The sequence below is a fragment of the Elephantulus edwardii genome, unplaced genomic scaffold (genome assembly GCF_000299155.1).
Source record: "Elephantulus edwardii isolate Elephantulus edwardi_28Jun2011 unplaced genomic scaffold, EleEdw1.0 scaffold00284, whole genome shotgun sequence".
Taxonomy (NCBI): domain Eukaryota; kingdom Metazoa; phylum Chordata; class Mammalia; order Macroscelidea; family Macroscelididae; genus Elephantulus; species Elephantulus edwardii.
Window position 1 is genome coordinate 328,106 of NW_006400034.1, and position 14,356 is coordinate 342,461.

General features: G+C 37.7%; 1 protein-coding gene across 1 annotated transcript; it reads left to right on the forward strand.

The window, feature by feature from the left end:
* The first annotated feature begins 217 nt into the window (after window positions 1-217).
* On the forward strand, window positions 218-1,147 carry LOC102874953 (olfactory receptor 5AK2-like). Its single transcript, XM_006900401.1, has one exon. The coding sequence runs from the start codon at window positions 218-220 to the stop codon at window positions 1,145-1,147; it is 930 nt and encodes a 309-aa protein (XP_006900463.1).
* The last annotated feature ends 13,209 nt before the right edge of the window (window positions 1,148-14,356 follow it).

Below are 14,356 nucleotides of genomic sequence, written 5' to 3' on the forward strand. Positions count from 1 at the left end.
TTTCTTTCTCTGACCCTCCACCTTTCAAAGCATGAAGCCTTATTCCAAGGACAGGGCCCTCCTGACAATACGCCCTTAACAAGCATTCTCTCATTTCTCTATGAAATCAAATATTGTTCCATTTCCAAGTCTGGAATTATTTAAAATGTTATCATGATCTTAACTTCCCTTGTTCTTTCTTTGCAACTTTTCAGCTGATACTTAAACGTTGTCAATGATGGAACTAGCAAATGGCACTGAAGTGACTGAATTCATCCTCTTGGGATTTGCTGCTCAACACAAATTTTGGCATATCCTCTTCATCGTCTTTCTAATGATCTATATGACTACCTTAGTGGGTAATATTGGGATAATCCTACTCATCAAGATTGATTCTGGCCTTCACACACCTATGTATTTCTTCCTCCAACACTTGGCTTTCATTGATCTCTGTTATACCTCTGCTATCACTCCCAAAATGTTGCAAAATTTCATAAGAACAGAAAAATCAATCTCCTTCATAGGATGTTTTTTACAATTATTAGTCTATGGGACTTTTGCAACCAGTGACTGCTACATCCTGGCAGCTATGGCAGTGGACCGCTATGTGGCCATCTGTCACCCACTCCGTTACCCAGTAGTCATGTCCCGAAGAGTCTGTATTCAACTTGTACTTGGATCATACTTCATGGGTTTCTTAAATGGCTCTGTAAACACGAGCTTTACCTTCTCATCCAATTTTTGCAAGTCCAATGCAATCAACCATTTCTTCTGTGATGAACCCCCAATTCTTGCCCTTGCATGCTCCAGTATTGATTTCAATATCATGCTCCTAGCAATCTTTGTGGGGTTTAACTTGATGTTCACTGTCCTGGTTGTTATCTGTTCTTACATATATATCTTAGCTGCCATTCTAAAGACATCGTCAACATCTGGAAGGAAGAAGGCCTTCTCCACATGCGTCTCCCACCTGACGGCAGTCACTATATTCTACGGAACTCTCTCTTATATGTACCTACACCGTGGCACCAAAGACACTCAAGAACAAGAAAAAGCAGCGTCTATATTTTATGGCATTATCATCCCCATGATAAACCCCTTGATCTACAGTTTGAGAAACCAAGATGTAAGAGAAGCTCTAAAAGGGATCAGAAAGAAGTGTTTCTAGTTCCATCTTCAGTTTCTAACTCTCCACACAAACAATCAGCCTGACAGTGCTTTCTTATTTTTCTGTATCAGGATATGCTCCAAATGTTTGCGAGACACAGAAGTGTTTCTTTGCACTGCAATCCCAGAAGTGCACGGTTCAAATCCATCAGATTGTCTCCTGGAGGAGGGGCAATCTCCTCCTGTACCAGTCAGATCCATTTTGACGGCACACACACACACACACACACAAATAAAATTTTAAAAAAGATCAAAAAAGTGTTTCTTAATTATACTAATACTGCATGAAATATTAGAAAATGTCTAATATTCAAATGTTTCTTTTATACGCGCTGGTGACTATTCAAAACCTTGCCAACAAAAAAAGCAAAGAGGAAGGTAGAATTAATCTTGTGTAAGTACCCCCGTTAGCAAGAATATAGACTCACAAAATCAAAAATCGTGTCTAAGTTTCTCTCAATCGATACTGCTACTCTTGCTAGTTCACTGGCGTTGAGTTTTTTAAATTTATTATTATTATTACTATAAAGAAGACTTGAATAAGTAGAGAAAAGTCATAATTGGTGATAGCTGAGATGGAGATCAATGAGGGGGTACAGCAGGGATAGCCAATAGTGAGCTGTGATAATCCCAAAGCCATGTGTGTCTGGAGGGTCAAACCCACCAGGGGCTTATTGTAAACAAATGTCCTCCTGTTACTACTTGTAACAGCCTTGAAAAACCAATGGAGGGTCACAGTGAGTAGGAAAAGACTCCACCATGACAGAAACTTTAAGTTTCATGAGAAAGTTTTATTTGAGGTTTATTTGAAAGACCAATATCCTTTCTTTACTCCTATGATCCCTAACCAATAAGGAAATCGCATTGACGGATACAACCAAATTTGCAATTATTCCTCCCTCACAAATGAACACGTAAAAAAAGGAAAGTCCAATGCAGAATTTGATGCCACAGAGAATTGCTTTCCCCAACTTTTTCTTGAAGTTCAAGAACATTGCACTACAAAGCCAGTCACAGGGCAATGATGTTCATGAGAAAGTGCATGGACTCTGCTCCTAGAATACAACACAATGCAAGTGTTTGGAACGGGAACTCAACCTTATTGCTCAGCTCAGAGCTGACCCTTCCCATGGGTTTCTGAGGCTGCAAATTAAGAGACGAGTTTGTCCATTTTTCTCTCTCCAGAAAGTCTGGTAGACTCAAGCTGTCAGAGAGGTGCAACTTGGATTGGCAGTGCACCTCCACATAGACTATGACACCAGAGCAGAACCACAACATTAGGGAACTTTCTATCAAAATAGTGAGGCTGGTGACTTTTCCAGCTTGTTTTTAAAAATTTATTTTATTCATTTAAATGAACATTTACAGAGATCTTGGATTTCCATTCATTCATTGTTGCACTTTTCTCCCTGCCCAGCCCTCCCTGCCCCTCCCTGCCCCCCCAGCTTGTGTCTCTCTTTGAAAAGTCAAAGAAAAATTCTTTCTTTGGAGGCAAAGACTTTAACTTCTGAGTGGAATGGAACAACTGTTCTCCAGAAAGAAGGGGAGAAGTCTTTCTCTTTACTACCTTGAACTGTCTAGAAAGAGACATGTTCCTGAGTTTTACTTGCCTGTTATGAATATTTATATACATTCTTAAATTGGCTTTAAGTATCTATGTTCTGAGAAACTTTATTGTGCAGAAATATTACATATTGGTGGGCCATCTGTGTCATAAAAAAATAAAGTTTTAATATTCATACAGAAAAAAGAAACAAGAAATAGATGGACAAAATAAATACAATAGTAATTTTAAATATTCATTTACCTTTTCCAATCAAGACAAATCAAGCTGATCAAAAAGTAGTTAAGTAATAGAATATGCATTTGGTATGTTAATAGCATTCATGAATACAAACCAAACTCACTGTTTGCTCCAAGTTATAGGGAAATTCATAAATGCAAATTCTGCATTATTAAAGCCCAACAAATATATATACAAAATATAGGTTTATTTTTCTATGTACATCCCAGGATAACCATCCTCCAGAAAAGAAATAGACAAGAAATCAACAATAATTCAAAGGAAGGAGTTGTTAGTCTTTTTACAGCCACTTTATGGGTAGTCCACTTAGAAACCTTGGTCCCGTTTTCCTTTTCTGAGATCATGGACGTTGTAATAGAAACATCAGAATTATTCCAGGCAGGACTAAGGAATAGCCAAGGAATAGGCCCTTCTAGCAATATACCCAAAGTATGTGAGGCTAATTCTGGCCTCCAAAGAGCACTCTGGCTGCACCCTTTCCACAACATCTGTTTGTTCTCTTGACCATCCATGAGATGTTCAGTGCTTTTCTCCAACACCACAGCTCAAAGGCGTCAATTCTTTTTCTGTCATCCTTATTCCCTGTCCAGCTCACAGATGCATAGCAAGTAATCGAAAAGACCATGTCCTGAATCAAACTCACCTTAACCCTCAAACTGACATCATTACTCCTCAATAATTTTGAGAGGTCTCTAGCTGCAGATTTCCCCAGACAGTTTATATTATCAAAAGGTAAAGAAATATCTGCTACTAAAGGGAATCTAATGAAACAACTAAGGAACACTACTATTCAGTACAATATTATAATGAGTATCTTATTTCCATACAGATAAGCTATCATGTGAAGGAGGGAAGAATAAATCTATCAATGTCTGTAAATCTAAGGCTCATGTTTCTAAGAGCAGCTTGTCATGGGTTATCTTTGCAAGGAATGAAAATCATGGAAATAGGACATTGGGGGGTTGCCATATAATGCTTGTCTTTTTTCAATTTAATTTTTTTTTTTAATGGAGGGAGAAACAAATAGAGGAAAGCAGGAGGGAAGGGCGAAAGGCAGTTGTTGGATTTAAAAACTCTCAAAAATGGAAGCAAGACATCCACAAGGCAACAATGTCAGAATAAAACTTGTCTACTCCTGGTGGACCTTGCCCAGCGTTACACTGTCTTTTCACCTTCATCCTTCCCATTTCCTTTACCTCTTCCCTCCACCCACCAAACTCTACAACCCCGTGGGCATTGCAAAGTGGACTGGGAGAGGGAGAAGGAAGGGGGGGATGTGTAACAATGAATGAAAACCCAATCTTCCTGTAAACTTTTGTTAAGATTGAAAAAATTAAAAAGATCCTACGCAGTAAGAGATGTTAGAGAGGATGTGGAGAGATAGAAACTCTTATACATTGTTGGTGGAATTATAAAATGGTATACTCAGTCTGGAAAACAGTTTGACATTTCCCCAAAAGGCTAAACAGAGAAATTTCATATGATCCAGCTATTTCACTGCTTAGAATATGCCCTGAGAAAATGAGAACTGAGTCACAAACACCAATGTTCGTAGTGGCATTATTCACCATCGCAAGAACATGGAAACAACCCAAACATCCAACCACAATGGAATGAATTGAAAAATTATGGTACATTGACATGATGAAATACTATGCAGCACGCAAGAGAAATGATTTTGTAAATTATTACCTAATTTGGGAGGTGCTTGAGAGAATTATGCTAAGTGAACTAATTCAGTCCTATAAGGACAAATATTGTATAAAACCATTATTTTAGAACAAGTATATAAGGATCCAAGGCGGGGAGGGAGCAAAAGGCTGAGGGGGTGGAGGGGGTGAAAACAACAATGTATACAAACTTTATAAATGAAGCAATATAAACTTTTAAAAATCTACACTTTTAAGAAAAACTCCATTTCATCCAGATTTTAATTTTTGTGTCATTTATTTTTCATTCATTTCTTGGTCTTCCTCAGGAGATTTTCGTTCAATTAATCTTTTAAAAAAAATTTCACAAGTTGGGAAAATATTTGGAAGTGATAAAAAAAATAAAGTTCTCAAAGTTAAAAACAATAATTTGCTATCAAAAAGATAAAAAAAAAGAATACTAAGCTGCATTGAAAAACAAAATAAATAATTTGCTATCATTATTTTTTTAAAAAATAAAGGATATATTATTGGTGCGATCACCTTGACTACTCCAAAATGCTTAACTTTCTTCAGCAAATACATAATAAATTAATGGGTTTTTTCTTCCAATTCCATCTCAGTCCCAGGAACTGAAGATTCTCAAGGAAGCACTGATCCCTTAGGGGCCAACTTTAAACTCTCTAATCAGGAGAAACATAAAGAGAGAGACTGAAAGGCAATCGGCCTTCATCAACTACAGAGAGAAAATCTCCTTTATCAAAATCAACCACACGCCATTAAAGCTTGTACAAGGAGAGCAGAGCAAAAGAGACACTGTCAAGTTCCAGCATGTTTTACACCAAGACCTAGAGGCTTCATTTCATTAACAGTAACAGAAAGTAAATGGAGTAAGAAAACTGAGCTGGCTTGGCTGAGAAAAGATGTGAATGAACAAGTTTAATCACTGAGTGAATGAATCTATCAACCAATATTATGTGACTAGGATGTATTGTTTGTTCTGTGTATTATTGTGGCGATTTATGTCATATCCATTTGATGCATGGCTCTGTGCTGGGAAGTTTTTATTTCTCTGCTCACATGAACCTCATAACTATGAAGCAGGCTTTATTTTTTCCCTTCCCTTCTCCATTCTTTAAAATGCCTTCTTTTTAAAGACATGTATATTCACAGGAAGCTCCAAGGACAGAAGGGAGAAACCTCTGCCCAGTTTCCTCCATAAAGATTATCTCGTACATAATTATACTAGAACATTAAAGACTAGGAATTTGATACAGGGGTAGTGTGTATTTATAGTTCTCTGGAATGTTGTCACAAGTGTAGATTTGTGTAATTTCACCACATTCAAGATGTAGAATGTCCCAGCATCATAAAGGTCCCCTTGGCTAAACCCCACAGCATCACCCTCACCCTTCTCCCTAAGCTCTGGAATCTACCAATCTCTTCTCCATCACTGTACCTGTTATTCTTGCCAAAATTATGTAAACACAATCATACCGCATGTGACAAGTTGAGACTGGCCTTTTCTTTCACTCATCAAAGTTCTTGACATTCATTCCCACAGCAATGCATGTCAGCACTCTTTTGTCTCTATCTCTGAGTAGTTTTCCACAGCTTCAATCTACTACTGTTTTCTTCATCACTCACCTATAACCATACATTTGGGTTTTTATCATTCTGTGGTAATTATCATTTTTAAAACAAAGTATGAAAAATTGTATGCATGATTTATGCAGACATCCATTTTATCTGAACATAATTACTCAGGGATGCATTTGTTGGATTGTATGTTAAGTATGAAGGGAGTTCTGGTGGCCTGATGGCAAAGAATTGCACTGCCAGCCTAAAGGCAGGCAGTTCAAATCCACATCCTGCTCCATGGAAGAAAGATGGGTGCTCCTTAAGAGAAAGGCAGTCAGTCTCCTCCTGTGAAATCTGCAGCCTTTGAAAACCTGCTGGAGGGTTTGCAATGAGTCAATGTGAGCGTCAACAGTATGTTAAGTATGTGTTTCATTTTATAAAAAAAACTACGAGAGATGTTGGCATCTTGCTTTATTTCTTGGCTTTGTTCTTGCTTGGATTTTAGGTATTTTCAACTGAGGTTTTTTTCTGATTTTGTTATCACAATAAAACGAAATCTATAGAATGAATTGGGGAAATATTCTTTTTTAACTTTTTTAAAATTAATTTTAATGAAAGTTTACAGAGACTTAGGGTTTCCAGTTATTCATTGTTTTACTTTTCTCCCCACTCATCCCCTCCCCCCAATTCACTCTTCTCCTTGAAAAGAAAAACTCTTTCATTGTTATGCAATCCCTCTTCCCAAGTCCACTCCACTATGCAACCTTCACTCTGGACTTCTGTAATGACAAGAATACCCATTCATATATCCCTTTTAAACAGTTCTCTCCCTCATCTGTTTCAATGCAATATACATCATTCCTCTCCACCTTTTCTGTCTTCCTTCCACCCCTATGTCAGTCCCATTCTACAACAGTGGCCCTACGCAATATTTGCCTTTTGTGACTGAGATATTTCACTTAGCATAATGTCCTCCAGGGTTATCCATAAAGATGTCAAAGAAGCTCCAAAAGGGATTAGAAGAGTCTCTAGTTTCAGGCTTAATTTTTTAAGTCTCAATGCAATTAAAGAATCAAATCTACACTACTCTCTTATGCCCCAAACTCAGAAGATGTTATAAATTTTCATAAGATAATAAAGTACTCTTTAATTATACCAATAATATATAAGGTAATTTGGAAAACATGTTAACTAATTAAGTTAGTTTACACTTCATATATTTGCTGAATACAAAACATCTGGGAAGATCTTTAATATTGTTTTGTAGCGCTTTTATGATACTTTTCTCCAAAACTCTACCATCTAAAATTAAAAAATAATTAAAAGGAAGGTATAATCAATATAAGTGTTCTAATTAATTAGAATATAAAGTCTCCTAAAAAGGGGGGGTGTCATCATATGCACTGCTGTTTTTGTTATTTCTCTATAATGGAGCTCTCTACTGCAAAGAGAAAATTAAACACATATTTTTAAAATAATAAAATAATGTGCAGAAAAAAAATGAAGGACAGTTAAATAAATTCTCATAGTTTTTAGTGTATTGTGTACCAGTACTCTTCTTTTTCTTATAAGGTCCTAATAGTTTAGTTTGGACTATTGGGAAATTACATTGGTAAATATAGCTTAAGTCTACAACAATATTGCCTTATATCTGTGCATATTTGTTGTTGTTGTATGCATATTAGGAAAACACAATGCAGAATTTGGTGCCACAGAGAACTAATTTCCCCCCCCCCCACCCCCCCCCCGTCTTTCAAGAAGCTCCAAATCTTTGGATTTTTTATCAAGATCGCTGGGCTTTCCTATTATTTGCTATGTTTTTGAGAGCTGGACAATGAATAAGAATGACAGAAAAAGAATTGACGCCTTTGAGCTGTGGTGTTGGAGAAGAGCACTGAACATCCAGTGGGCAGTCAAGAGAATGGACAGATATGTCTTGGAGAGGGTGCAGCCAAAGTGCTCCTTCGAGACAGGAACGATGAGACTTTGCCCCACACACACTATGGGCACACTGCTAGGAGGGGCTATTCCTTGGAGGACATGATATTGGGAAGGATGGAGGATTGGTTAAGGAGTGAAAGAGCCTCCACCAGGTGGACTGACACAGTGCCTGCTACAATCGGCTTTTGTGTGTCAGGAAGTGTGAAGATGGTGCCGGACAGAGCAGGGCTCTGATCTATTGTTTATAGAGTCTCTATGAGTAGTACTCGACAGCACCTAACAACAACAACAACAAGGTAGGAAGTCAGTCACAACAGAAGTAATAAGAAGGGAAACCACATGGCACTAGTTCACAGGGCAGAGCACAATATAGGAGAGGAACCCCTAAATTAACAACCTCCTTGTCTTTCAAGAAGAAGCCTTTGGTGGCTTGATGACACAGTGCTTTACATACTGGGCTAACAACAGAAAATATGAAGTCTGAATCCTCTGGTTGCTCCATGGGAGAAAGTCAGGCAGTTTACTCCCATACGGTTTTATTTTATAAAATTAAGAAAATGTAGGTAAGAAAACATCATTCACTCAGGTGAAAGCACTGTCAGCATTTTTGTAAAAACCTGTCGTTTTGGGTGATTCAATTAGAAAAAATTATTCCTATGTGTTTTTCTGTGACTGCTGACATTTTGTTAGAAACATCACCATCTAATTTCTAGAAGAGCTGACTGTCACATTTTCAATCCCTTTAAAGCATGTCTCTCTCTCTCTTTCCCTCCTTTCTTCTCTCCCTCCCTCCTTCCCTCTCTCTCTCTCTCCCTGTTTTTCATGTTTCTTTTTTATATGTTCACCAGAAGACTTATAAAAATTAATATAATTTTTTAAATCCAAAACAAATGCAATAGACTGAGATTTTAACAAGAAAATGTGAAGGTAAAACCCATCATGAGAGATGTAATGGCTGATCGTATAAAATTGAGAGGTAAGAAACTAATACAACTATGATTAATTTGTTTTTATTGTGGTGCTAAGTCCATTTAGTGGGAAAGGAATATTTTAATAAATTATATTGGATCAGATATTATACCTAAAATCAATAAAATTGATGCCACATCTCACGCCATACACAAAATCAAATCCAAAATGGTTCAAAGTCCAAAATGTAAGAAAAAACATCAAACTTTTAGCTGAAAACATGCAAGTTATTGCTTCAGGACCTTGTTTTTGGACAATGGATTCTATATATGACATCAAAAGCATAAAGAACAAAAGATAATATAAATAGGAGCTCTTGTGGTCTAGTGGTAAGAAACGGCACTGCAATCCTGAAGGAGTGTGGTTCGCATCCACCAGTTGCTCCACGGGAGAAGGATGGACAATCTCCTCCCATGCGACTTACTGCCCCTGAAAACCTGCTGGAAGGTCAGTTTATGGATCAATTCTAACTCCCTGGGATTCAACAACAACCAAAAGATAATACAAATAAATGCAACCCCAGGGCTCTTTGGAGGCAAGAATGACGAGACTTCACCTCATATATTTTGAGCATATTGATAGAAGAGGCTATTCCTTGAAGAAGGACGTACTTGGAAGTGTGGAGGGTCAGCAAAGGAGAAGAAGTATTTATTCATTGCAAATACAGTTTATAAGAAACACAAATGGCCACTATACACATGGACCTCACCACCATGCAGTGTTTCCTTGCTAATCAAGAAAGGAAGCCCTATATTTGGAAACTCTTTGTCTATAGAGAGGGAATTCTGGTGACCGAGTGGTAAGAAGATGTGCTGCATTTTCAAAGACACACAGCTCAAACCCACAAGCTGCTCCACAGAAGAAGGATGGATGGTCTTCTCCAGTGTAACACACTGCCTCTGAAAACTGACGGGAGGGTTAGCTATGCAGCAGTTTCAACTTGACAGCACATAGCAACAACAACAACAGCCTAGTGGTTAAGGAGTTGTGCCACCAACCCAAAGGCAAGAAGTTTGGATCCACCAGTTGCTCCATTGAAGAGAGATAGGAAATCTCTTTGTATGCAGTGAAAACACACTTGAGATTCAGCTAAGAATCAATTCCAACTCCACCGCCACAATATGCCTGTATAGAAGCAGCCTTGGTGACATGACAAGATAGTACATTACTCATTGGGTTACTAATTGAAAATTTGAGGTCTGAGTCCTCTAACTGTTCTTTCTGAGAAAGGCAGCCAGTCTCTTCCCACGGAGATTTACAGTCTCAAAGCCCAGTAGAGGGTTTCCATGACCTGCAACTGATAGTGAGTTTGGTTTAGGTTTTGGTTTTCTTTTATAAGGTTGCTGATGTTTTCATCCAAACCACTTGAAGACAGAACTTTAAATTCTGATTGCAAGGTAGTAAATCTCCAGAAAGAAGGAAGAGGTTTCTTTATCTTTACTAAACTGGACTATCTTGATGTACCTCCTTATAAAAACATTTTTATATTGGTTTTAAATATTAATGATCAGTGAAAGCAGAATGTGCAAGAAAACATGAGTGGTTCATGTAGAATTCATGGACCAAATATTTTGGCATTGTTATTGTTAGATGCCATCAAGCCTCATGCAACTCATAGCTACCCTACACATCTTGTTGTTGTTGTTGTTGTTGTTGTTGTTGTTGCTTGGTGCCGTCGAGTCATACACATAGCAGGGGGAAAAAAAGTCAGATCCTGTACCATGCACACAACTGCGATCGATGCTGGATGCACCTTACAGCCACTGGGTCAACCCATTTCCTTGGGAATCTTCCCCTTTTTCACCAACCTTCTATTATACTGAGCATGATATCCTTTCTCAGAAACTGGCCCTCCTGAAAATATTCCCAAAGTATGTAAAGTCGTCTTATCCACACATCTGAGAAGCATTCTGACTTTACTTCTTCTATGACATAATACATTTGTCCTCTCAGCTTTAACGTTCATATATATTGGAAAAACTAGATGGACCAGGGGAAATAGACATGGAAAATATTAATTCAGCTCTAGTGTAAATAAATCAGTAGACACAAAAATAAGTTATACAAGGTCTTTGGGACATAATAAGATTAATCAAATTCATAAGCAAGGATTCTATGTTGTTAAAGCCCACCAAACAAGCTTGCTTGAAATTGGAAATTTGTTTTCCTGCTGGCTGCAGTGAAAGTAATCACACTCTAGAGATTTAGGCAAGAAACAGTAATCACTCAGATGCAGAAACTGTTAGCCTATTGAAGGTTACTGCACAGTCCAATTAGAAAAATTGTTTCTGATTTTTATGTTTTCTCTGGCCACCAACATTTTGCTAGAAACATTACATACATTACACCTCTGGTAGGGCTGACTTTCACCTTTTTTAATCACTTTATAATATTCTTTCATTCTCTCATTTATTTTCATTCTTTTTTGACATGTTTATAAAAGGCTTATAAAAAATTATAATAATTTTAAAAATCTGAAAGAAATTAAATATATTAAGAATTTAACACTAAAATGTGATGGTAAAAGCCTACAATAAGAGGCATACTGGCTCATGGCACGAAATTGAGGGCTGAGCAGTAAACCTACATTGAGTCAATTGATTTTGATCAGGGTGCTGAATCCATTTAACGGGAAAGAACACACCAATACATGATGCTAGAACAATTGGATTTCATGTGCTCAATAAATAAATAAGGCTGAAACAATACTTCTCCCTTATACAAACACCAGCTTAAAATGGACCAAGATCCTAAATGTAAGTAAAAGCACAACACTCTTAGGAGAAAACTGGAAAGTATTTGCTTTGTGACAGTCTTTTGACAATGAATTCTTTCATATGACACCGAAAGCCAATGTAGATATATGGGAAGTCTTCATAATGAAAACTTTTTTTCATCAAAGAATTTTATCAATGAAACGAAGGTACAGCCTATAAATGGGACACTGAGGAATAGGAACTATATATATCTGATGAGTTTAATATTTTATACACACATATATGTATATATTTTATATATGCAATACACACACATAGCATATATAAAATATTTGACACTGATGTGCCAAATGTGATATTGGTTACCCATAGCGGACAGTGCTTGCTGGGGCTGCCTGATTAAAATAAGCTTGGAAGCAGGAATAGCATCCACTTCCAAAATGGCTTGCCTCTGGAAACTATGAACAGTGCTCAGGCCTTTCGTTCACAGGGTCAGTATGAGTTGTCTACAACTCGACAACACCTAACAACAACAACAACAATACACACACACACACACACACACACGTGTGTGTTACTGTTTTTCCTCATTTCAACTGACTTTCAATCTGGGCTCTACCATACTCTACTATAACACTATAACTATCTTCATTCCTTTAATGTTCATGAGGTTTTCAAAGATTTCTGAATAGGAAGTAGATAGGTGATCTGACTGAATACAGAAACTATCAAACAGTATCATTAATATCACACGCAGGCAAACTACTACTCAAGATCATTCAAAAATGCCTACAATGGTATAGATAGGAAACTTCCAGAGTTCACGCAGGATTTAGAAGAGGCTCTGGCACCAGGGATGTCATTGCTGATGTCAGATGGATCCTGGCAGAAGGTAAGGAATACCAGAAGAATATCTATTTGTACTTTATTGCCTATGCAAAGGCATTTGATTACATGGATCATAACAAGTTGTGGTTGACATTAAGAAGAATAGGAGTCCCAGAGCACTTGTGCTCATGTGGAACCTACAGCTGGACCAGGAGGCTGTTAGAAGAACAGAGAAGAGAAATAGTGCATGGTTTAAAAGTGAGAAGGGAGTGTGTCAGGGTTATATTCTCTCTCTGCCTATTCCATCTGAATGCTGAGCAAATTATCTGAGAAGCTGGACTCCATGAGGTATGTGGCATCAGGATTGGAGGGAGATTCATCAGTAACCTGCGTTATGCAGATGACACAACTTTACTTGCTAAAAGTGAAGAGGACTTGAAGCACTTGTTGCAGAAGATCAAGGAATGAAGGCTTCAGTATGGATTGTGTCTCAATACCAGGAAGACAAAGATTCCTACTACTGGACTGACAGGCAGAGTCATGGTGGGGGAAGAGGAGATTGAAAGTGTCAACAGCTTCATCTTGCTTGGATCCACAATTAACACCCTTGATACCAGGAGTCAAGAAATAAGGAGAATGCATTGCACTGGGAAAATCTGCAGTTAGGGACCTCTCAAAATTTCTGAGGAGTAATGATGTCTGTTTGGGGACTAATGTGTGTCTGATTCAGGCCAAAGTCTTTCTGATTACTTGCTATGCATCTGCAAGCTGGGCAATGAACAAGGATGACAGAAAAAGAACTGACACCTTTGAGCTGTGATGTTGGAGAAGAACATTGAATATCCCATGGATGGCCAAGAGAACAGACATGTCATGAAGAGAGTACAACTGGAGTGCTCTTTGGAGGCAAGAATGATGAGGTTTCGCCCGTATACTTTGGCATTTGCTAGGAGGGTCTATCCCTTGGGGAAGGACATAATGCTAGGAAGGGTGGAGGGTCAGTGAAGGAGAGGAGGACCCTCAACCAGGTGCATCGACATGGTGATTTCCACAAGGGGCTCTTGTGTGTAAGGAAATGTGAGGATGACACAGGATAGAACAGGATTCAAACCTTTTGTTCATAGGGTAGCTGAGTAGTACTCAATTCAACATCACCTACCAACAACAGCATATATAAACTACTCATAACTTCACAACAACAATCAAAAATACAAATGACCAACAAGGATGAAACAGAGGTCTTTAACTTTATTACTCCTTCAAACTCATGCTCACTGTCATGGAGTTGGTTGCAACTATGTTACACGCTACAACTTGGAACCTGGAAAACACCATGCTGAGTGAAGTGAGCCAGTCAACTTATCTGAAGTATCAAAAATGGGCAAATAAATAGAAACCAAAATTTAGCGGTGGTAATAAGAGATAGTGAATAAGGGAAACAGGAAATAATTGTTTAGTGTTGGCTAAGCTCTTTTTAATGGAAATGGAAACATTTTAAAATAATGGTGATGACTTCACAACATGATTAATTCAGTTAATGCCATTGGGTTATACATGTAAAAAGTGTTCAAATAGTAAATATTTTCACATATATATTAAAAGCTAAACTAAAAGCAAAATATTTTAAGAGGTTAACACATAAAATTGTTTGCATAAAAAGGATTCTAATAACTCTTGTTGTTTTTGTTGTTATGTGCCGTCGAGTCGCTTGCGACTCATTG